Below are 25,540 nucleotides of genomic sequence, written 5' to 3' on the forward strand. Positions count from 1 at the left end.
TTACCCTACATGATTCACAATCATCGTTGCTGTAATTACGTGTCAAATGCCTAAATAATTCATTTAAAAAAAAAAATATTATGTTGAATTATTCATTAAATTCTCTGTTGTTTTGCTTTTTTTATATATTGTTTGGACATGATCCTGAGGACCCCCATGAAAACGAGATGTTTCATCTCATGGGGCTGATCCTCTAATAAATGTTCATAAATAAATAAATAAATTATGTATTTATTTATTAATTAACAGTTTATCAAGTGAAAGAAATGTTCAATTTGTTTTATTATGCACTATATAGTAACCTATACAAATTTTAAATTAATAATATCGTTCGTATGTACTTATTATAATCATTAACTAATAGTTGTTAGAGACCCGACTTGTCATGACACCGGCCTGAGGATATTGTAATTGTGTGAGAGCTGTTAAACCTGTAATACTGCTGCCAAAGGTGCGGAGTTATTTTGATTTCACCAGAGAGATCGAATCTCTGCAGGTACAAACAAAAACATAATGTTTTCATCCCTTTTGCAAGTCTCCACATAATACCGTGTTATTAAAATGTTATGTTACTGCGCGTTTACTAGTTTAACTCTACATCAGTACTCAAGAAGTATTCATTTCAAGTAGTGTGTAAGCAGAGCTGGAAGATGAGATCCAAACTAGATCCTGGCAGTGACGTCATTGACGAATGCACCACGCATGCGCAGCGGTCAGTGAGTGAGTTGCGCTGGCAGGTACACGGAGCACGAGAACACCTGTGCTTGCCGCACGACAAGATGTCTGGATTCGATAACAACCCCTTTGCCGAACCAGTTGATATCAATCCTTTCCAGGTAAATACCTAATGATTTATTATGTCTTCGGTAATATGTAATAGATTTATATTTTTCACTGTGAACCTGTTTGTTTGTTTCGGAGTCGCTGGAGAAAGGTGAGAGTGAGAGGGCTCAGCCAATCAAATTTCACTTTTCGGGTTACAAGCCAATCACCTTCCGATGACGATCCAGGAAGTGTTTTTTTGTTTTTGTTTTAAGTTGTCTTTAAATAATAATAATCGAGTTTTTTCTGCCGTCGTGAGCATTTTAACACTGTTTATCATAATTATGTAGAGAACCAAGCGTTTCGGCATACACTTTGATTAATCACTTAACGCGATAGGTGCACGAAGCCTATGTTCAAATCCAACAGGTGCATCTTTACCGTGTCGGCTAAGCCAAGCCGTGTTGACTTTTATTCATTCACAGATATCAACAATTCAGTTTTCACTAGTTCAAGTGCTAATTCTTAATATCAGGTAGCCTATTAGATTTCTACTTGTAAAAACTATAATTCTTGATGTCTGTAATTGTATTTTCACTAGTTAAATGTCACCATAGGCTACCATTCAAATTGTTAATATCGAGCATTGATTTATTACTTCCGATTTTACATGTCAGAAACACAATTATTACTAGAAAAAAAACCATAATTTTTTATATCAATAATTATGGTTACTAGTGCAAATGTCTGTTCATGATCAACAGTTAAATTGGTACTAGAAGCATTTTCAGTTTTGACAAGTGTAACATACTAGTCTTGAATGAATGTGATTGTTACTGTAAGAAAGGCATTTTAGATAACTGAAATTACTCTCTAGTTATTGATATCAGAAATAACAAATTTAATATGTTGAAATGCATTTCAACTAGTGAAAATTTGTTTTTTGATATCAGGAATTTATATTTTTACTAGTAACAGTTATTATTGATTATTATCAATGCTAGTAAGAAATGCATAGCTGAAATGTGAAATTGAAATTTCTAGCAACAATTAATTTGAATGGCGAATGGCAAGCCGTTTTAACTTTTATTCATTTCCAGGATATGAATCCTTGATATCAACAATTACATTTTCACTAGTTAAAATGATAATTATTGATATCAGGAATAATATTTCTACTAGTAACAATGGCAATTTTGGATATCAGGAATTACATTTTCACTAGTAACAATGCTAATTCTTGACATCAACATTTACATTTTCACTAGTTAAAATGATAATTCTTGATATCAACAATTGAATTTCAACTAGTTAAAACTATAATTCTTGATATCTGCAATTGTATTTTCACTAGTGAAATGTCACCATAGGCTGCCATTCAAAATCAATTCTTGATATCAAGAATTGATTTCTTACTATAGTTGAAATTCCAATTTCACATATCAGAAATACAATTCTTACTAGTAAAAACCTTTATTTTTGATATCAAGAATTAAATTGTCACTAGTTGAAATGTCTATTCTTGATGTCAACAATTGAATTGCTACTAGTAACAATGTTCATTTTATATATCAATAATTCAATTTTCACTAGTGACAATGTTAATTTCTGATATCATGAATGTGATTGTTACTAGTAAGAAAGCCATTTTAGATATCTGAAATAATATTGATGATAGAAACACTTTTTCAGATATCAAAAATGAAATTTTTTACTAGTAGCAATTCAGTTGTTGATATCAAGAATAGACATTTAGACTAGTGACAATTTCATTATTGATATCAGGAATTCGCATTTTTACTAGTGTAATTATTGATATCAAAAATTATATTTCTACTAGTAAGAAATCAATTCTTGATATCAACAATTGATTTTAAATGGCAGTCTATGGTGACATTTCACTAGTGAAAATACAATTGCTGATATCAATAATTACATTGTTGATATCAAGAATTCAATTGTTGATATCAAAAAATGTAATTCTTGATATCAACAATTCATATCCTGGAAATGAATAAAAGTTAAAACGGCTTGCCATAAATGGTGGCCTTTGGTGACATTTAACTAGTGAAAATACAATTGCAGACATCAAGAATTACAGTTTTCTCTAGTTGAAATTGAATTCTTGATATGAAGAATTTGATTTCTGCAAGTGATGCCGTAATTGTTGATATCAAGATTTTTTTTACTAGTGGAAATGTAATTCCTGATGTCAAAAATTGCCACTGTTACTATTAGAAATCTAATTCCTGATATCAAGAATTAGGATTTTAACTAGTGAAAATGGACTTGTTGATATCAAGAATATCATATCCTGGGAATGAATAAAACGGCAAAACAACTTGCCATAGTCGGCTACATTTATATTTCACAAAAGAGGAGGGAAAAACAGATGGGAATATTTTGAGAGATGTCATGGTACATGGCACTCCAAAGTACTTCAAAGAATGCTTTGGCACCCAAAAGCGTTCATAACATATACAGTGTTTAATGAATAGGCAAGTGATATTTGTTGTGCCTGCCAGGATCCATCAGTCACTCAGGTGACCAGCACTGCAGTCGATGGCGTAGGAGAGTTTAACCCGTTTACAGCCACTGCTCTGGTAAGCCTGACCGTTTCCAATCCTCATCCTACAAATCATCAGTTCCTCGTGTCACAGTACATGCATATCATCAGGATAATATTCCTCTGTCATCATGTAGATCCAAACGATCCTGCTGCATAATTTGAAATCCTACTTGAAATAGGATTGACATTTATTCAGAATTTGATTTGATCTTCAAGACTGACTTAAAATTATAAGAAGTCGTCAAAAATGGTAATGCCAAAATGCCAAATTATTGCTCAATCCTAAAATAATCCAATAGAAATCCTATTAAAAACGACAGTAAACTGGAATCCACACACTTTAGTCTGTTTTGAGAAGTTAATTTCTCTTTCCTTTTTTCTATATTTGATTCCTTCAGGAATGGTTCCAATTTATGATCATATTTTCCTTTAGGAAGTTTTGAGTTTTCCACTGGAACACTTGTGTTCTATACTGAATGAAATCACAAGCAAAGAGTTTGAATTGAATATTTTCCCTCTCTCTTATTTAGGGTGGAAGCACCATCCCTGTTTCAGTCGCTTCTCAACCAGCGGTCCTCCAGACGACTGTGGAGCCCAGTCCACAAGTTAGTACAATATTCATGCAGAACCATAATCTTTGAATGCTGATGCATATTTATCATAGTCAAGTCAAGTCACCTTTATTTATATAGCGCTTTTACAATACAGATTGTATCAAAGCAGCTTCACACTGATAACATGAAAATAATACAACAAAGCTTGTTACTAAAAGAAAATTGCATCAACGTCCACCTTAAGTAAGGCAGATCAATAATATTATTGAATATTAAATGTCCCCAACTAAGCTAGCCAAAAGCCAAGGCAACAGTGGCAAGGAACCAAAACTCCATCAGGTGACAGAATGGAGAAAATAACCTTGGGAGAACCCAGACTCAGTCGGGGGTCAGTTCTCCTCTGGCCAACGAAGGAACAGTGCATGATTCGGGCAGCATTACAAGTCAGATTGGATCGGAACATTTAGAGTATTTATCCATTTCCATCTTTTTGGAAGTCCAAGTAATCACGACGGTATTGAGACGAGTTGTTGAGGATCAGTGCCGTCCACCATAGAGAGTCCATATCGCCGGTGTTGAGTCGTCTCTTCACAGGCTTTGTGATTGGAGCACCGTGAGAGGCTGGATACAAACTGGAGCTGACGAACGCCATTTTCCTCGGGACTCGCGTCCCGAGATAACAGCAGAAAAGCAAAAAGGGAAAATAATTAGCGTAGCTGCTGTTAGTGATTTCCATAACACGGGCGTAAATGATAAAAACATGAAGACAGTGACTCTTGCGTCCCAGAGTCACCCCCCTCCGTCCCCCACTCAACTCAGCCTTGCTTACTGACCTCTACGTCCCTCCTGCTGCTGAGACCTAACCACAATCTCACAATCTCTCCGCAACCCAACCATACGCGCCAACCCGTTGACTAAGGCTGTCGAGCCCCACTGGTGCGTTAATATGCAGTTTCAGTGGACAACGGTTCCGTATGGCATACCACCTACCGCAAAACACAATATCTGCCCAACCACCCGTCATTCACGCAATATCCACAGGAACGTAATGACTGTAAATACTATGCAACCTATACAAATAACCTACAGACTCTTCAAGTTTTATAATATTAAATGCATTTGATCTGATTCAGCAGTGGTATAAAAGGTAAGCATTATGTAAATGCTTGGTTAAGCAGTAATAGTACTTTGTAATTGATACGGAACTTGATAGGTAGCCAGTGTAGAGATGATAAAATTGGTGTTATATGATCATATTTTCTTGACCTAGTAAGAACTCTAGCGGCTGCATTTTGCACTAACTGTAGCTTGTTTCTTGAGGATGCAGGACAACCAGCTAATAAAGCATTACAGTAATCTAGTCTCAAGGTCATGAATGCATGGACTAACTTTTCTGCATCAGAGACAGATAGCATGTTACGTAGCTTTGTAATGTTTCTAAGGTGGAAAAAGGCTGTTCTTGTAACATATGAAATATGATTTTCGAAAGACAAGTTGCGGTCTAGTATAACTCCCAGGTCTTTTACTGTAGTGGATAAAGTAACAGGACATCCTTCTATATTAAAGTTGTATTGTAAGTGGTTTTGTGGGTAGTTTTTTGGACCAATAAGTAATACCTCCGTTTTATCTGGATTTAGTAGCAGGAAATTACACGTCATCCAGCATTTTATATCTTTGAGACACTCTGTCAAATTAGATAAGTTAGTGTTTTCATCTGGCCGTGATGAAATATATAATTGAGTGTCATCAGCATAACAGTGGAAATTAATTCCATGTTTTCTTATAATATTACCAAGTGGCAGCATATATATTGAGAATAGCAGAGGGCCTAACACCGATCCTTGCGGCACTCCATAGTCTACTGACGTTATCTTCATTATTTTTTCCCATTTAAACAAACAAAATGGTAACGGTCCGATAAGTACGATCTGAACCAGCTTAATGCCTGTCCCTGAACACCAGTGTAGTTTTGTAGTCGATCCAAGAGTATTTTATGATCAATAGTGTCGAACGCAGCACTAAGATTGAGTAGAACTAATATTGAGATACAGCCTTGGTCAGAAGCTAAAAGTAAATCATTTGTAATTTTAACTTGCGCAGTTTCTGTGCTATGATGCGGTCTGAATCCTGACTGAAATTTTTCATTTATCTAATTTTCTTGCAACAGGGCCGGCTCTAACCCTTTGGTTGCCCTAGGCGATATTGAGTTTTGCGCCATTTGAAATGGGTCTGTAATTTTCTAAGTTATTTGGATCTAATTGCGGTTCTCTTACGAGAGGTTCTCTCGTATTGCGTAAGCTAGCTTACGCTGCGGGAAAGATTCATCTTTTCTGAGAAATTGAAGCCAAAAATTATCCTAAAATTTTGTATCCATTGTCAACGCAGTTCAGCTGCAGCAGAGCATGAGCAGGCTAGCTAGCAGCTCATTGGCTCGCTCACAGGGAACTGCTTAAGCCTATGAGGAGACACGAATGAACTCTCGGCCAATGAGAGTCTGACCTGCTCTCATTGCGTCAGAGCCCGCCGAAACGGGCGTGGCCAGAGAGTATCAATTCGCCTCTCAGGCTGCAAACTCTGATTTTCATCTCTTCAGCGAGGCTACACGCATCTGCTGATCCTGAGAGAAGCCGCCGTCGTGGAAAAGGCACCTTCTAGCGAGCATCTGGGAGTCTGAGGAAGCCGGCCGTCTTCGCCACCTTCAGCCGTCCTGCAAGCTAGCGCCATCCGACGGATTCATATCCTTTACCAAAAGCTTCTTGTTTTGTGTGTGTGTATCTAAAAGAGCCGAGCGTCTTTGTAAAGATGTCTCGTTTTTCCTCCTGCGGTTCTTGCCGCGCTCCCCTCGAGACTGGAGACCGCCACGTCATCTGCGCTCTCTGCCTCGGATTGGAGCACGCCGAGCTCGCCCTCGCCGATGGCGGCTGCGATCTCTGCGAGGAGATGCCGTTGTCGACCCTGCGGGCTCGACTTCAGGCCACTAAAGCTGCTTCCGCGCCGCCTTCGACTTCGCCGCGTAAGAAGAAACGCCGCTCGCAGAGGCCGCCGGAACCCCAGCCAGAAGCGTTCATCCCGCCGGAGCCTGTCGCCTCCCGCTCTCCTTCTCCGCCGCTTCCGGACATACAGTTGCCGCCGAGTGGCCGCTCTGTCGCCTCCGACGACGCCGCGGACATCAAGGAGACATGTTCGCTTCTCGCTTCAGACAGTGAGGATTGGTCCGGTTCTCACGCCTCTTCGGCCCGATAATCCTCTAGGACCCGCGCTGGAATTGAGGAGGAATTAGTGCGCCTCCTCTCACAGGCCGTCGAACGCCTCAGGCTCGATTGGTCTCCCCCCGAGCAGACCATCAACCGTATGGACGGCAGCTATTTCCGCCAGCGCTCGACTCCCGTCACTAAACGGGCCGCGCCCTTCTTGCCCGAACTGCACGCGGAACTCACAAAGTCCTGGAATGCCCCGCTCTCTGCCAGAACTCGCCCGCCCCGCCCCGCTTCGCGTTGTGGACAGAGCCGCAGAAAAGGGCTATCTTTCCATTCCCCCTGTAGAGGACCTGGTCGCCGCACATCTGTGCCCGCCCTCCACGAGATGGCGCTCATCACCTGTGCTTCCTTCTAAAGCCTGCAGAGCGACTTCGAGCTTCCACGCGCGCGCTTACTCAGCCGCCGGCCAAGCAGCCTCTGCATTTCACTCCATGACCGTCCTCCATATTCTACAGGGTGATTTACTGCGTGAGTGGGACGAGAGCGGAAAAAATCCCCCCTCAGGCGCGGATTTGAGGAGCGCCACGGACATTGCCCTTCGCGCCACAAAGTCTGCTGCTCAAGCCCTGGGGAAATGTATGGCCGCCATTTGCGTGTCTGAAAGACATTTGTGGCTCACGCTCGCCGACATGGGAGATTCCGAGCGCGCCGCTTTTCTCAACGCCCCGCTCTCTCCGTCCGGCCTCTTCGGATCTGCTGTCACGGGTATCGTTGACCGTTTCTCCAAAGTGCAGAAAGCCTCCCAGGCCATGAATCTTTTTCTGCCTCGTCGCGCTAGCTCCTCTGCAGGCCGCTCACGTGACCAGCCTCCTGCACGAGCCCCACCCCAGCGCCCAGCTCAGCACAGTCAGACTTCTCAGCGACGCCAGGGCGGCCGCCCTCGTTCTCGCTCCGACAGCCGCCACAGACCGCCGCCTCCCCGTGGGCCTCGGTCCAGGATCACGCTGAAACCTGATCACTCAAAGTCTGCCTAGCACAGCTGAGAAAAAGACGGCGCTCTCCCGCCGAGGCCGGACCGCCGTCAAAGTTTCGCCCTCTGTTAGTCCCCGCTCACGCGGCTACTACAGCAGTGTACCCCGCCATTACCAAGCCGGTTCCCTTTCCCGCTTGCATGAGCACAAACGCCGTTATCACGGCGACCCAGAGAAATCTCAAAAAGAGCATAAAAGCCTCACGTGTAGAAAATGTGCCCACAACACTGTGTTCACTCATACACAAAAGCATTTCAGTTCCCGTGTGTCTCACAGAGCCCACTCTCATAAAGCGGTTCCAACCCGCTCGAGTTTCAGAGTACATAAGCGCGCCCACGAGCCCGTGTGCGCGTCCCACCTCTGCTCACTCTGTTACACGGCCCTTAAACTCATTTCTGAGTGTAAGTCCCGCTGTCATAAACACGATGAGCGCGCCTGCGCGGCCCGCTGTGTGCAGCAACGGGGACCATGTAGCCATTCACCCCTTAGCGTTACGCTTCAAAGCGTGGGAAGCTATTCCGGGAATTTCCCAGTGGGTGCTAAACACAATAAGGCTAGGCTATCGCTTACAGTTTCACCGCCGCCCTCCACGTTTCCGAGCGCGGCTAGAAACTATTGTGAACCCAGAAGCAGTGACTCTGCTCCATTCAGAGATAGCAATACTATTGTGCAAAAGGGCTATAGAGAGAGTCCCTCTATCTATGAGCGAGTCTGGGTTTTACGGCCGTTATTTTCTGGTTCCAAAGAAAGACGGCGGCCTCAGACCAATCTTAGACCTCAGATTTCTGAACAAAGTTCTCATGAAGAGACCGTTCAAAATGCTCACTATCAGAAAACTCCTCGCGCATGTGCGCCAGGGGGACTGGTTCATTTCACTAGATCTGAAAGATGCCTACTTTCAGATTCAGATAAATCCCCTTCACAGGCCATTCTTACGTTTCGCCTTCGAAGGCCAGGTTTATCAATACACCGTCCTCCCGTTCGGCCTATCCCTAGCACCCCGCACGTTTACGAAGTGCATGGATGCGGCGCTCGCCCCCCTGCGGAGTCAGGGGCTGCGAATACTGAACTATTTGGACGACTGGCTGATTTTGGCACAATCACAGAGGGAGCTACTGTCTCATCGTACAGTTCTCCTCGACCATCTGAAAAGTTTGGGCCTCTCTGTCAACTGGACAAAGAGCGCACTTCAACCCAGTCAGACTATCTCCTTCTTGGGTATAGAGCTAGACTCGGTCTCAATGACGGCTCGTCTGTCTACACAGCGCGCGCGCCGTGTGCAGCGTCTCGCCGCATCTTTTCAGATGAACAGACTCACACCTCTGAAAACTTTTCAGAAGGCGCTGGGTTACATGGCCTCAGCCTCCGCAGTGCTCCAGCTGGGGTTACTGCGCATGCGCCCGCTCCAGTTCTGGTTGAAGAGCCGTGTGTCTCACCGCGCGTGGACCACGGGCCGCCAGCTGATAAAGGTAACGCAGACCTGTATCACAGCTCTGCAGCCATGGACCATGACAGAATGGTTTCAGCGGGGCGTTTCCATGGGGACGTTTTCTCGCCGAAAAGTCATTTCGACAGACGCATCCAACATGGGTTGGGGTGCGGTCTGCGAGGGCTCACCGGCCTTCGGCCCATGGTCAGCTCAGGAGAGTCTCCTCTACATAAACTGTTTGGAGATGCTGGCGGTCGAGAACGCGCTCACGCGCTTTCTGCCGCGCATTCACCGTCACCATGTGCTGATCCGTTCGGACAATATGGCTGTGGTCTCCTATCTAAACCGTCAGGGCGGAGTCAGATCCAGAAATCTCTTCCGGCTGACAGAACGCATCCTAGTTTGGTCCCAGTGTCACCTGCTCTCGCTCAGAGCGACGTACGTGCCGGGCCATCTGAACGACGGTCCAGACAGTCTGTCCAGGAACCCCATTCCCCCTGGCGAATGGTCCCTGCACACTCTTACAGTCCAAAAGCTGTGGCGAATATTCGGCAGAGCAGAGGTGGACCTCTTCGCCTCAGAAGAAAACACCCACTGCCCAATATTTTTCTCAAAACGCGAGGACGCGCTAGCCCAGACCTGGCCCAGCTGCCCGCTTTATGCATTCCCTCCGGTTTCTCTGCTACCGCAGGTGCTTCAGAGAATCAGGGAAACACGCCACTCGGTGCTCCTCATAGCCCCGCGTTGGGAAGGTCAGACTTGGTTTCCGGAGCTCACTCAGCTGTCACAGACAGCCCCGTGGCCCATTCCAGTCAGAACAGATCTCCTCTCCCAAGCTCGCGGCACGATCTGGCATCCCCACCCAGAGCGCTGGGCGCTTCATGCGTGGGTGATCAACGACTACCCGTTGCTTTGCCAGAAGGAGTGTTAAACACGATCATGCAGGCTAGAGCGGCTTCTACTAGAAGGCTCTATGCGTCTAAATGGTCTGTGTTCTCTAAGTGGTGCACCGACAGAAACGTGGACCCACGGTCATGCGAGGTTCCTTCCTTGCTAGTTTTTCTCCAAGAGATGCTGGACAAGGGCAGGTCCCCATCCACTCTCAAGGTGTATGTGGCAGCCGTCGCGGCGTTCGCTGAACCCCGGCGCGGCCAGTCACTGGGCAAAGATGGCTTAGTCATCCGCTTCCTCAGGGGAGCTAGAAGGATGAACCCCTCACGCCCCCCGTCGGTGCCGATTTGGGACCTTTCCATAGTTCTCGAAGCTATGAAAGCCCCCCCATTCGAACCGTTAAACACCGTGGATCTCAAATACCTTTCGCTCAAAACCATCTTTCTGCTCGCGCTCGCGTCAGTGAAGCGTGTGGGAGACCTTCACGCGCTGTCCAGTAGCGCTTCCTGTCTGGAGTTTGGGCCCAATGACTCCTTAGTCGTTCTCAAACCTAGACATGGTTATGTCCCAAAAGCGATTGGTACCCCTTTCAGGGCACAAGTTATTTCCCTATCGGCTCTGCCTGCATCCGATAGCGAATCTGACTCTAATCTCCTGTGTCCGGTCAGGGCCCTGAGATTATACTTTACTCGCACTGCTCCGGTCAGACGAGCTGAGCAGCTTTTTGTTTCGTTCGGTGGGCGCACCAAAGGGTTGGCCGCCTCGAAACAGACTCTGTCCAGATGGATAGTTGATGCCATTGCAGCCGCATACGCGTCAAAAGACCTGCCATGCCCTTTGGGCATCAGGGCCCATTCCACTAGAGGCATGGCCTCATCGTGGGCTTGGTCCAGCGGAATTTCCATTCATGATATTTGTGTGGCAGCGGGATGGGCTTCCCCCTCCACCTTTATCAGATTTTACAATCTGGAAGTTCCCGCCTTGCAGGCTAAACTACTAGCAGTCTAGTATGTTACAGCTCTTCTGGTTGAGCTGCACTATAGGGAGTTATTCACGCAGACCGGTCTCGTTCTGTCCCTCCTTATCATGTGCTTATGTACTTCACAATCCCCGGCCCACTCCGCTGGCCTTTGTCACATGTACATATTTTATTCCCACTCATAAGGGTTCCCCGGGGTCCCCCCTGGGACTCATAGTGGATGCTTAGCACGCACGGCGTTGACCAGGTGTTCCCGCAGCGTAAGCTAGCTTACGCAATACGAGAGAACCTCTCGTAAGAGAACGAATCGGTTACCTAACGTAACCTCGGTTCTCTCTAGATGAGGGAACGAGTATTGCGTTCCTGGCCGTGCTTGTGCTACTAGCGTTCTCGCTTCATTCTATGAAAACCAGAGTTTGCAGCCTGAGAGGCGAATTTATACTCCCTGGCCACGCCCGTTTCGGCGGGCTCTGACGCAATGAGAGCAGGTCAGACTCTCATTGGCCGAGAGTTCATTCGTGTCTCCTCATAGGCTTAAGCAGTTCCCTGTGAGCGAGCCAATGAGCTGCTAGCTAGCCTGCTCATGCTCTGCTGCAGCTGAACTGCGTTGACAATGGATACAAAATTATAGGATAATTTTTGGCTTCAATTTCTCAGAAAAGATGAATCTTTCCCGCAGCGTAAGCTAGCTTACGCAATACTCGTTCCCTCATCTAGAGAGAACCGAGGTTACGTTAGGTAACCGATTCGTTTCTTAATAAGAGGTTTTATTACTGCCAGCTTGAATATTTTTGGAACATGACCTAAAGATAAAGACGAGTTAATAATATTAAGAAGAGGCTCTTCCACTACAGGTAACACTTCTTTCAGAAATTTAGTGGGTATTGGATCTAATAAACATGTTGTTGGTTTAGATGCAATGATAAGTTTATTTAGCTCTTCCTGTCCTATAGTTGTAAAGCGGTGTAGTTGTTCCAGAGGGGCCATAATTGAGGCTGAATCATAAGACACCATAAAAGAGTGTACATTTACAATTGTGTTTCGGATGCTTTCTATTTTCTCATTGAAGTAGTTCATAAAATCATTACAGCTATACTGTAACGGAATATTTTGCTCTGGTGATGTCTGTTTATTTGTTAGTCTAGCCTCGGTGTTAAATAAAACCCTTGGATTATTTTGGTTATTTTCTATTAGTTTGCGGAGATGCTCAGCCCTGGCTGCTTTTAGAGCCTTTTTATAACGTGACATACTGTCTTTCCACGCGATTCTAAAGACCTCTAAATTAGTTTGTTTCCATTTACGCTCTATGTTACGAGTTTCTCTTTTGATAACATGCGTAGCACTGTTGTACCATGGTGCTTTAGTTTTCTCTCTAACCTTTTTTGATCTAATTGGTGCAACAATATCTAATGTACTAGAGAAAATGGTGCTCAAACTGCTAGTCATTTCCTCTAGTTCATCTGTTTGTTTGGGTTCACTGAGCAGCTGAGATAGATCAGGTAAGCTATTTGAGAATCTATCTATAGTGGTCGGAAGGATTGTTCTGCCTGGTCTATAACGTGGCGCAACCTGACAAATTTCAGCAGTACGTATTATACAAGTTACCATGTCATGATCAGTGAGATCGTCACTTTGCGGTATAATATCTATATCGGTTGGATTGGTTCCATATGATATAATTAAATCTAGTGTATGATTTAGACGATGAGTGGGACCACTGACGTTCTGCTTGACCCCAAAGGAGTTTAATAAATCTGTAAACGCAGTCCCTAACGCATCATTTGTGTTATCTACGTGTATGTTAAAATCTCCAACAACTATTGCTTTATCGGTATTGACCAATAGATCTGAGAGAAAGTCTGCAAACTCTTTTAGGAATTCAGCATATGGTCCTGGAGGTCTATATACATTAGCCTAGGCTAGAGATAATAGGGATTTCTTTCTTACATCTAAGAGCGTAACGTTTAGCACAAGTACTTCAAACGAATTAAACCTGTGACCTGTTTCCTGAGTAACATTAAGAATATCTCTATAGATTGTTGCAACACTGCCGCCACGACCGATCAGACGGGGCTCATGCTTATAACAGTATCCTGGCGGAGTAGACTCATTTAGACCGAAATACTCATTTGGTTTAAGCCAGGTTTCAGTAAGGCAAAGTACATCGAAGCTATTATCTGTGACCATTTCATTTACAATAACCGCCTTAGGTGTGAGCGATCTAATGTTTAGAAGACCTAGTTTTAGAAATTGTTTTTGTTCACTGATATTTAGATTTTCAGGTTTAATTACAATAAGATTTTTCCTAGATCCTACAGTAGATTTATTATTTGGCCTCACTAAACGAGGAATAGACACAGTTTCTATATAATGTTCTACACTACTTATATCAATTAAGTTGGCACAGCAAAGACTGTGATTTGGACTTTGATTTTCTAGTCATACGGTGTGTAACGTCTTGGAGATGTTGTCCGACAGAACAGCCGCTCCGAATCTGCTGGGGTGCAGGCCATCAGCACGGTAGAGCCTAGGTCGCTCCCAGAACAGATTCCAATTATTTACAAAGAGCAGTTTCTGTTCATTACACAATGACATTAACCATTCATTTAGTGCAAATAATCTACTGAACCTTTCCTGTCCTTGTCGGTACGTGGGAAGCGGTCCAGACACGATGATCGTTGCCTCAGGCGCTGTGCTGCGTACCGTCTCGATCAGGCTCCTGTAGTCCTTCTTCAGAACCTCCGTCTGCCGCAGCCTGATGTCGTTCGTTCCCGCATGGAGGACAACGGCTCCGACGCGCTCGTCACCGTTCAGGATCTCGGGAACCTGTGCGGCGACATCAAGAACACGATTACCAGGAAAGCAGTGAGTGCGCACCTTACCCTTACCTGAGGTAGCACGGACATGACGGACCATGGAAGTGCCGATGATCACGGCGTCGTCGCGTTCCGACTCGCGAAGGGGGGAGAAGCGGTTCTGGGTGGAGATCTCGAAGACCGGGAGGGGCGGAGAGGTTCTTGCTCTGGTCCTGGCTCGTGTCTTCCGCTGTGGGATCACCCAGGGTCCGTGGTGTTGTGTCGGTGCCGGAGTGAACGAAGCCAGAGATGAACGCGTAGTAGTAGACGAAGTCGGAGTCAAAAAGTTACTAACCACTGACTTATGAGCATCGGCGCGTGACGTTTCAAGCGCTGATCGCCGATCCCGCAGCTCGGCTTGTTTCTCCAGCAGACCACGGATCTGTTTCTCCACCGATTCCAGCTCCAATCGTACCGAAATCAGCTCGAATGTGTCCTCACCTGCACTCAGAGGTAACGTTAGACACACATCTGATATGTTCGCCATAACAGATGAACAGTAAATTAGTAGTGATACTACCAATATCACTACTAGGACTGAAATGCTGGATATAACCTGTATCCTTTCAGTGAAACGGGTGTAAAATAAGACGGTCAGTAGGCGCGAGGCCACGCGTGAAATGCTAGCGGACTAAAGGCATAGTACAGCATGAAAGAGGAAAAGCTACTAGGGGTGTAACGGTAAACAGAAGTCACAATTCGTACATTTACATGTCCGCCATCGTAGCCTACGGTGTCATTTTCTTTGATTGTGAGGTGCTGTATGTAACTTTTCCACTCTACTAAAGCATAAAAATACATATGTTTGCATATATTGAGGAAACATGCTAAGTTCACATTCTGGTTTCTTTGAAAAACCCTTCTACAGCCAGTTATTTTACTCTCAAATGTGCGTTTCCAGGCTGGAATGTTTGTTATTGTTTTGGTCTGTGATACTGCACGTTGCCAATTTGCCAATTTTCATTGTCTATTGCGCTCGTTCCTGTTGCGTGCGCTCAAACTGGCAACCCGTGTGAGCGCCGTCGAGTATGAGGAGCAGGAGGCGGGAGAAACGACGATCTCCGATATTTTGAATTGCACTGCAGTACCTATTTCCACCACTAGCTGTCATTCTTACAGACTGCACCTTTAAAGGCCCCCTGAAATCAAAATTTCACTTTTAGGGTGTAGTATAAGTAGGAGAATTGAGACGCAGCAAGACTATATTTGTCACCTGACTGCATGCACCGAACCGTGACGTCTGCACCATGAAGGTTCGGGGCGAATACATGTACCGTCACACCCCTAAAAGCTGCTGACTTCATATCCTCCCAAAGGCACCCAGACACAGCTTCTTTGGTTGATCTTAGTGTGTAAGTGTGTGTGTGTGTGGTTCCTCCATCAGGCCGGTGCCGCAGCGGGACAGGCGGATCTCATCCGTCAGCAAGAGGAGCTGGAGAAGAAAGCAGCGGAGCTGGAGCGTAAAGAACAGGAGCTTCGGGATCGAGACACTGCGCGAGGTGAGACACTACAATATTCACGTTTATTTGTATAGCGCTTTTCACAATACACATCGTTTCAAAGCAGCTTTACAGAAAGTGCATGAGTCCACATTACAATTTAGAGTGATACAAAATCACAGTTAGCTAAAAATGTATTAATTTAAACTGTAATAATTGAATGCAGAAACAATGAGCTCATTGAAGTAATGAATACTACAGCACTGATCTCACTCTGAAGATGTTCTCATCTGCACTCTTGACATGAAGGAATGTTTGTTTGCAGGTAAAGAGAACAACTGGCCACCTTTGCCCAGGTTTCTCCCCATAAAACCTTGCTTTTATCAGGATTTTAATGAAGAAATTCCTGTGGAATATCAACGGGTTTGCAAGATGATGTACTACCTCTGGATGTGTAAGTGAACACAGACGTGTTGGAATAAAATGGAATACAGTTGCAATCAAAATGATTCAACCCCCATTGCAAATCAGGTTTATTGGCAAAATGTACAGACTTTCAGCTGTTTGCAATGAACAAATCAAACAAAAGTAATTGAAATAGCTCAACACAACAAATGTTTCAAGTGGTTTCCCCAAATTCAACTTAAAATGCAACTTTGAATGACTTCTGCTGTCTCAAAATTATTCACCCCCTTCATGGCAAGCATCTTTAGTACTTAGTTAAACACCCTTTTGCTGTTATGAGCTGCTGCAAATGAGCTGTATAACCAGACAGCAGCTTCTGCCAGCGTTTCTGAGGAATCTGAGCTGTTCCTCATGATGAGCAATGGTCTCCAGTACAGTAATACTCTTGGGTTTGCGTGCTGCAACTCCCGTCTTCAAATCCCACCAGAGATTATCTATGGGCTTCAAGTCAGGTGACTGTGATGCCACAGTAGGATCTTCCAGGACTTCTTCTGCAACCAAGCCTGGGTGGAATTTGAGGTATGTTTGGGATCGTTGTCCTGTCGGAAGGTCCAATGACTCCCATGCTTTAGCTTGCTCACTGACGACATGACGTTTTCTCCTAGCATTTACTGATACTTCAGTGAATCCTTCTTGCCTTCCACACGATCCATAGGGCCGAAAAGTTCCAGATTTGTTTCATCAGAATCCCTAAACTTCTGTGGCTTATTTCATTCTTTTTTGACTTGCAGTCAAACGTGACACTCAACAAACCTAGCCAGTTCAGATATTTTGTGTGTTCTAGCTCAAGCGCACCTGGTGCAACTAATGAAGCCCTTGATAAGTTGCATCAGGTGGGCTTGAGACAACACCTGTTTTGCAGATTTGTGCTGTAGTGAGGGAATCTATTCAGGGGGGTGAAAGGCAATAAAAGTTGCATTTTCAGTTGAATTTGGGGAAACCACTTGAAACATTTATTGTGTTGAGCTATTTCAATTCGTTTTGTTTGATTTGTTCATTGCAAACAGCTGAAAGTCTGTAAATGTTGCCAATAAACATGATTTGCAATGGGGGTTGAATAATTTTGGATAATTACAAATTCACAGACTTTCTTGCTATAATCATGCTGCAGTATTTAGATTTTTTTCAAATCTGCATTTGTGTAAAAATAGAAATGTTTTAACATTTGCATTCTGAATATTTCATGTTTTTCATGAAGTTTTACACTGCTAATTGTATCCAGTGTAATATGTCACCCGAGTATTACATGCATGCAACAGATGTGTGTACTGTGCCTACTATACATACTACATGCTGCAAAATAGTTTGAGAAGTACGTTGTATGCTAGTAGCAATGCTTGTTAGCAAACATTTGAGTAAATTGCTCTGTGTGCGCCTGGATAATAATCCACATGTTGTTGATCCACAGATCACAGTGTGACGCTGCTCCTGAACATGCTGGCCTGTCTGGCGTATTTCTCTGTAAACACGACACAAGGAGTTGACTTCGGACTCGCAATCCTCTGGTTTCTTTTGTTCACTCCCGTCGCGTTCCTCTGCTGGTACCGACCCGTTTACAAGGCCTTTAAGTGAGTTCAATGTTGATGCGTTGCATTGTGACATTATTATTTTGGTAACACTTTTCAATAAGGTTCATTAGTTAACATGAACTAAGAATGAACAATACTTCTACAGCATTTATTAATCTTAGTTGATATTAATTACAACATTTACTAATACGTTATTAAAATCAAAGGTTGTATTTGTTAACATTAGTTAATGCACTGTGAACTAATATGAACAAACAGCTGTAATTTTATTAACGAAGATTAATGAATACTGTAACAAATGTATTGCTCATTGTTAGTTAATACATTAACTAATGTTAACTAATGAACCTTATTGTAAAGTATTACCATTATTTTTTAGCCTCACCCTCCCTTAAAATTTAAATATAAAGTGGTACAACAAATACTACCATGAAATATCATTATCTTTTTTTACATTACAATAAAGAGAGTGACATTTTTAAAGTCATAACAGTTTGTGAGGGAAAGTCGAACGATGAAACATTGAACTAATAGATATCACTATAGTTCACCCAGTAGATTAGGACAATTGTTTTTTTAAACATTATGTTTAAATATGCTCTAATTTGCATAGATTTCCAGAACTAAATCTGAACATTGAACAAAGCGGTTTTAAAAAAATTCTTGTTTCATTTGATCTTGTTACCATATTTAATGAGGAGGTTTTGGATTCTCCATAAATCAGAAAATACTGTCTACAGCCATAAAAAATCACAACGTTTTTAGGAATGAAATGTTAAATCTGTCCTGTGACGTATGAACAAACCTCTCTGTAAAAACCTTCAGAATATAGATAGGAATAAAGCTGCTGAAGTGCAGATTTCTGAAGAGAAAAAATCATTTTGAGAAAACAGCCTTTAAAGATGCAGACAGTGATGTTAAACAGTCAAATGTGTTTCCACTAGAAAGAAATCACATAGAAAGATGACAAGTTATCTTGAAAGATGACAAGTTATGGAAGCAAAATAGCCCAAAATATCAGTGCAAAAGCAAAATATGTACACTTATTTACAGTATATATATATAGCATATGTATAAATATGTGAAATATGTATGTATGTGTGTGCATATATATATATATATATATATAGTCATGACGTGTTGATTATTGACAGGTTACACTTTAAAAAACATTTTTAAAAAGTATCATCATCTCAACTGTAACTTTTGTTTTGTTTCGCATTGCAGATCTGACAGCTCCTTCAGTTTCTTCTTTTTCTTCTTCATTTTCTCATTCCAAGTGATCGTGTACATCATTCAGAGCGTGGGCATCCCTGGCTGGGGAAACAGGTGAGTCTCTCCGTCTCTGGACAGCTCTGATTTAAGTGTGTGACCTGAATCTTTACGTGTTCTTCCTCTCGGCATGTTTCTTAGACAGATCGCCTCCTCGTAATCTGTCGGTGTGTTGGTTTTCCGGGGCTCTCTCTGTGAGTGTGACTCTGCTTTCTGCTGAACCGTCCTGTACTCTTCTCAGCAATGTGCATTTTTCATTTACAGTTTCATGCTGTTTATTAGGGGTGCATCAGTATGTATTGAGTATAGTTCACCCAAAATGGAAATTTCGGTTTTAGTTGAGTTTTAGTGTCAGAACTTCATTAAACTGCTATATATAATGTTGTGTATAATGTATAATAATGCAATGCGGGAATATTTGTGGGTCCTGCTAATGTCAAATGTCTGATGTTACCAGTAAAAAGTGGCCTATATTATTTTAAATATATCTAGTCAGTGAAAGAGTGCAAGCATATTCGTCTAAAATAATTCTGTATTTTCATCTTCAGAATCATGAATATTGTTATTCTGGTGTCTCTATTGTCCTGTGCTTTGGGTTTTCCAGCACTAAATCCAATCCTATTCATTTACACACACAATGTAATACCAAATTTAGCATTTTAATCAACAGTACATTTTGTGTTAACCTTTTATCATATCTCTTGAGTATCGCAATAATATCGTATTATGTATAATATCGTGACTAGGCTTGGGCGGTAATACGGTAATATCGTATACCGCGGGATCTAAAAATAGCAACGGTATCAGTTTCAATATCGTCATACCATCATAAAAAAAATCTAATGCACTTATGAAGACAAGGATTAAATATTAAATATAATTTATTTAATGGCTAAAAATGCTTATGTGTGGTTGTCATCACGTGACAGTGTGGAGGAGAAAGAGTGGGGGAGAGAGGGGGAAAGATGGTAAGTTGCGCACCGAGTGACCTGGTCTCGAAGAAGAACACAACTTCTGCAGTTTGGCAGGGATGGGCATTTCAAGCAAAAATAATATTTGAAGATCGCCTGGTATTATTTGATTATTATTCGAAAATCACACCCCTCCACCACGCACACATGCATGTAGAGTGGAGCGGTGTGACGCTTAAATAGGCTATAAGTAAAAAAAACAAAAAAAAAAACATTTCTTTTCATATTTATGTTTAATAATATAATGTTGTTGCTTTTTTATTTCATCTATGTTGATTATATGAAAAGGAAACTGCATGAGATGAATAAGATAGGATCATAAGATGCCCAATATCGGAAAACATTTGGAATGGGTCAGACATGATTTTTGACCACTTATTACGTTTTGTAGAAAGCCTTTCTTTAAAGTGAATTTCGTTTTGTATAAATTGTATCTTCATTTTAATCAATGTTTCATCAACGAATTGCCTGGATTAATAAATAAGAAGCATATATATTAGACAATATAAGCCGGCGCGTGAACGGGAGCGCGTCTCCTAAAAAAAAAAGAAACTCAGCATGTAAGATAGATGCCTTAAATATCTGAGAAGTGTATATATATATAGTAAGCTTGAAATGTCTACTTTTAAACAAAACAATTAAAAACTAAAAGAAATGGGCTGCTCTCTGTAGGCTAATTCATATGAAGTGTGCATTTCTCTCTATGCGCGTTCACTACTGCGAAGAGGCGAGTCTGCATCGTAAACTTTATCTGTGCAGCCACTGACATAGAAAGTTTTTTATTAATAAACAATTCAAATGTTTCATGCATAATAATTACTTTTGCCGGTTCTTTGTGGCAAGCTTTATGCGTGCTTTGAGATGCAGAATAGGCAATATATTACGAAAACGCTCATTATGGTTTAGCATTCTCTCCAATATATATTTAAGTAATTTAATCAATATAAATATGTGATTAGACTAATGGCTTAAATCAACAACTAAAGAAAAAAAACTTTAGTCGTGCACGGGCAGCCCTACTTCACATGTTTTCTAACCAGCATGTCACTGCGGGCGTTCTGAGCGCGCGCCGCTGAGTGGACTGGGCGAGCGGCGCGTGATCTTCAGAAATGCGCTCTCTGCTCTGGAGGAAATATTACCACTCCGCTCACATGCTCTTTTGTGAGACAATGTGCATCTTCTCCTGTTGTCTGAGAGTTGATTGACAGCTTTTAGATGCATTATTGGCATCGCCACCCTCTGGTTGAACGTGTCACCACCGCATCAGAACGGAAAACATGGGGATTTTTTATAGACAATAATCCCACAACCTATTCCATATTCTATAATAAAATCAAATAATTTAATATTCGAAAATTGTGACTCACTCATCCCTGCACAAACCAACAGTTTGGTGATGCCGTCTGAGCCTTATGTCATAATTTTTAATTAGTCACGCGGTAATACCGTATACCGCGGTAAAATAGGGAGGAGGTTTGACGGTATCAAAATTTGGATACCGCCCAAGCCTAATCGTGACATGAGGGTATCGTTACACCCCTAACATTCACACTCTTGCTGAGGCAACCATTGCTATATTAATATCCTACAAATCTCTAACCATCATTTAAAATGAAAAAGATAGCTGAAATTGTGTGCTTGCCGAGGAGAGATGTGGGATTCCTTCCTAAACCAAAAAGTTGATCATATTGTACGTTTAGTGGATTTTGTAAGCAAGTCAAGTCACGTTTATTTATATAGCGCTTTTTACAATACAGATCGTTTCAAAGCAGCTTTAAACAGATAACAGGAAAATAATGCAACAGTTTACTATCAGAAAAAAAAGCGTCATAGTTCAGCTTAAGTACGTTCAGTGATGGTTCATTTCTGGTGTAAAAAAGTTATTAATTTAGTTCATTTATATATACAGCCGCTCTGGAGAAAACAGTGATGTCATCGTCCAGCTCAGTTCAGTTCTCATATAACGGTGTCAATGCAGACAGATCAATAATATTGTTGAATATGAAATGAAGCATGTGGATATTGTATGAAGCTGTAATGTGCTGATATGATTGTGTGTCAGCGGCTGGATCGCGGCGATCAGTGTGATCAACACCAGTAAAGCTGTGTCAGTCTTCATGATGCTGGTCGCTGCGTTCTTCTCTGTCAACGCCGTGCTGTCCATCGTCTTACTCAAAATGGTAAGTTATTTTAGTTTTTATTATGGTTTTATTCATATTTTGAATTAGCTTTTATGTTTAGTTTGTTAATGTTAATTTTAGTTGAATTTTTAGGAGTTGCGTTATGTGCTTTTGCCATTTTATTAGTTACACTTTATTTTAATGTGTCATTGTTACAGTCTAATTATATATTTAAGCACTGAGTAATATTAATTAACTACATGTACTTACTATAGGGTTAGGGTTTGGTTTGGTTTGGTTGAGGGTTAGTTGCATGTAATTATGCATAATTTACTGTTATTACTATGGTAAGTACATGTAACATATGTAACAAGGACACTGTAGAATAACCTTATTTATTTATTTTCATATATTACTATAAATAAGGTTACTATGTAACCTTATTTATTTATTTTCATATATTACTATTTAGGTCTATTTTTTTTTAAGCTTTTGTTAGAGTTTTTATTTATTTCCAGTTAATAATTTTAGTACTTCAACTTATTTCAGTTTATTGCCAAGACAACTTTTCAAGTTTTTCCAACAGTAACAAGCGATAGAAGCATTGCTTACGCTCAAGTATAATAACACGATCATCAAACATTAAACTGCATATAAATCAAAACTGAATTTTCCGAATGAAATGTCGAACACGAAGAGGGAACGACTGAAGCTGATGGACTCGATCTACTCCTCCTGTGCTTTATCTTTCTACATCCGATACTCTTGTTCAAAACTCTCTTGGTTTTATTCATATTTTGAATTAACTTTTATTTTTATGTTTAGTTTGTCAAAGTTAATTTTTTTTAAAAAAATTTTAGGAGTTTCGCTATGTGCTTTTGTCATTTTATCAGTTTATATATATATTACCATTTAGGTCAATTTTTTTAAGCTTTAGTTAGGGTTTTTGTTTATTTCCAGGTAATAATTTTAGTGCTTATTTCAGGTTATTGCCAAGACAACTTTTCAAGTTTTTCAACTATTTATATTTTATTTTTTTACCCTCATGTTGTGTTCGGGTCATTTTGACCCGTAGAGGGTTTGTTTTCTAGAGATGTTGCTGTTATACGCCTCTTCTGAAAGGGTACACAATCTTCAGATTAAAAGACAAGTGAGGAAGAAGCAGAAACAAGCGATAGAAGCATTGCTTACGCTCATGTAAAATAACGCGATCATCAAACTGCATATAAATCAAAACTGCCAAACGTCACCGGATGAAATGTGGAACACACGAAGAGGAAACGACTGAACAGGGTTCCCGCGGGGTCTTAAAAAGCCTTAAAAGCATTACATTTATTAATTTGGAAATAATACTTTAAAAAGTCTTGAATTTTGATGTCTGGGTCTTAAAAATTGTGCTGTATATGTAACTTCTCCGTATTGTATTTTTCCTCAAAAGTTTCATTTGTCAACCACGATTATTATGATTTCCGATGTTTATTGTTCAGGGGTCTCTCAGTTCCCCATAATTCCCAGCATGGAATAAGTAGCTAGCTAAAAAAACAACTTAACATTTTTCGGCAAACTTTCTTGTGGCCTACTGAAATGTTTTTATTTTTCACACCTGCTTGGCTTATCATCTTTTACTCATTCCACATTTGAAAAATAAATTCAAGGATTTTGTTTTTCTTTGCTGGTAGGGACGTGAAATGGGTATTAATTTTTTATATAAATGGTCTTAAAAAGACTTGAATTTAACTTGAAGAAACCTGTAGGAACCCAGCTGAAGCTGAAGGACTCGATCTAGGGGAGCGCGGGGCTAGTTGTAACACACTTGTTTTAAATACTTCCACACATGCCAGCATGACGAAACTTGGTGTATTCACTAGTTGCCATTTCAACACTATATAGAGAAAAAATTGTGCCAAAATTCAGAAATCAGATATCACTGAACATTTATTTAACCATGATGGCAAAAGTACATTTCTTACTTAAGTTAATTTTTCATCCCTATTTTTTTTGTTGATTTAAAATTAGACAAATCTGATATTATTGTAATCTCCAATCTGTTGTTTAACAGTTGATATAGTTCTTTAATGCTTCGCTAACTAGCAGAAGACACTAGCCGGGTTTAAACCCCAGTTGTGCCATGTCGTAACACTGCGTTAAATGTGCCCCTATTAGAAATATGCTATTCTATACTTTTATGAATTCTATTGAGAAAACATGAGAAACATGTAAATAAAGACTGAGAGTCAATGTTCAGAAATTATTCATTATTATTTTGTTTTGAACTATGCTGTGTTTTCTGGTGTGTTTGTTGTCAAACTCAAAGATTAGTTTATTTTTAATTATTAAAAAATGCCATTATTTTATATGAAAAAGTTAATAATTGTATTTTATTAAGAACATATTTTGGGTTGACTTGTATATTTTTTTGATTAGATCATTTGATTAGAGCATTTTACGCGGTCATATGGTGATGTTACAATGTGCCCCTCACCTATGGGGCATGTTGTCACATTTCACTTCCATTCTTTCAGGGTAAATCAAGAAAAAAGTATACACTGAATTAATAAAACAAAACCACATAATTATACTAGACATGTGGGAAAAAATTAATTCTCTAAACCCTAGGTAGATTTACACAAACTGAGAAAGTCAAAAAGCCTGCCCCGCTCTCCCCTAGGCTACTCCATCTGTGCTTTATCGTTCTGCATCCGATACTCTTGTTGGAAACTCCCTCGTTCACTGACTCTGCCGTGTGTTTTCAGGTGCACTCCATGTACAGGCACACGGGCGCGAGCTTCCAGAAGGCCCAGGACGAGTTCTCTCAAGGTGTCGTCACTAACCGAAGCTTCCAGTCCGCCGCCGCTACCGCCGCCGCTTCGGCCTTTCAGTAACATCCACCGAGAACATGCAGATCTGCACCAAACCTCCAACGGAAGGACAAGCTGTGTTCGAGGCTCCTCAAAGCTGCAACACGCTCATGAAAATACGTTTAGGTGGAAGTTACCTGTATCGCTGAGACTTCACGGTCTTCCTCATGTAATGAAGGCAATATATATACAGGTGGTTTTACGCAAAAGTTACATTAAGTTAATTAAGTGTTTCAAACGGCACTATGTGATGTTACAACATCGTTATAATAGTCAATCCAAGTTTCCAAATGACACTTTCCAGTTATTGTCCCTGCTATATGTATTTAGAAATCTCTCATATTGTTGTATGTTGAATTATTCTACTCTTTGATTTAGTCCAGCTAAATGTATTGAATGTCAGCTGATAATCTCAGTAATGGTTTTACAATATTTGAACAAACTAGACACATATTTATCTATATGCTGAAGTTCTACGTATCTGTTTGTTACATTCTCAAACTGACGTGATGATTTTGCAGTGTTCTTAATTATGAACAAAATATGTATATATTTATAAATTAATCGATTTTATTTTACTGTGGTTCAATTGGGTGGACATGTTTTATGAGTTATTGTT

The 25,540-nt window shown here is 41.3% G+C and overlaps 1 protein-coding gene across 1 annotated transcript; it reads left to right on the forward strand.

Annotated features, from left to right (window-relative positions):
- Positions 1-722: 722 nt before the first annotated feature.
- On the forward strand, positions 723-25,026 carry scamp2l (secretory carrier membrane protein 2, like). The gene is made up of 9 exons (XM_056233201.1): positions 723-836; positions 3,288-3,365; positions 3,862-3,936; positions 15,652-15,766; positions 16,032-16,160; positions 17,580-17,739; positions 18,928-19,029; positions 22,006-22,123; positions 24,817-25,026. Exons 1-9 carry the CDS (start codon positions 780-782, stop codon positions 24,943-24,945), a joined length of 963 nt encoding a protein of 320 aa, XP_056089176.1. The 5' UTR covers positions 723-779; the 3' UTR covers positions 24,946-25,026.
- The last annotated feature ends 514 nt before the right edge of the window (positions 25,027-25,540 follow it).

This window comes from Rhinichthys klamathensis, unplaced genomic scaffold (genome assembly GCF_029890125.1).
Source record: "Rhinichthys klamathensis goyatoka isolate OS25496 unplaced genomic scaffold, OSU_Roscu_1.1 h1tg000362l_1, whole genome shotgun sequence".
Taxonomy (NCBI): Eukaryota; Metazoa; Chordata; class Actinopteri; order Cypriniformes; family Leuciscidae; genus Rhinichthys; species Rhinichthys klamathensis.

Bases quoted from the DNA above. Each gene is read 5' to 3' on its own strand.
- scamp2l (XM_056233201.1), top strand. From the start codon at position 780: ATGTCTGGATTCGATAACAACCCCTTTGCCGAACCAGTTGATATCAAT. The intron at 837-3,287 runs GTAAATACCTAA...TGTGCCTGCCAG, and splicing joins TTGATATCAATCCTTTCCAG to GATCCATCAGTCACTCAGGT. The intron at 15,767-16,031 runs GTGAGACACTAC...GTTTGTTTGCAG, and splicing joins GGATCGAGACACTGCGCGAG to GTAAAGAGAACAACTGGCCA.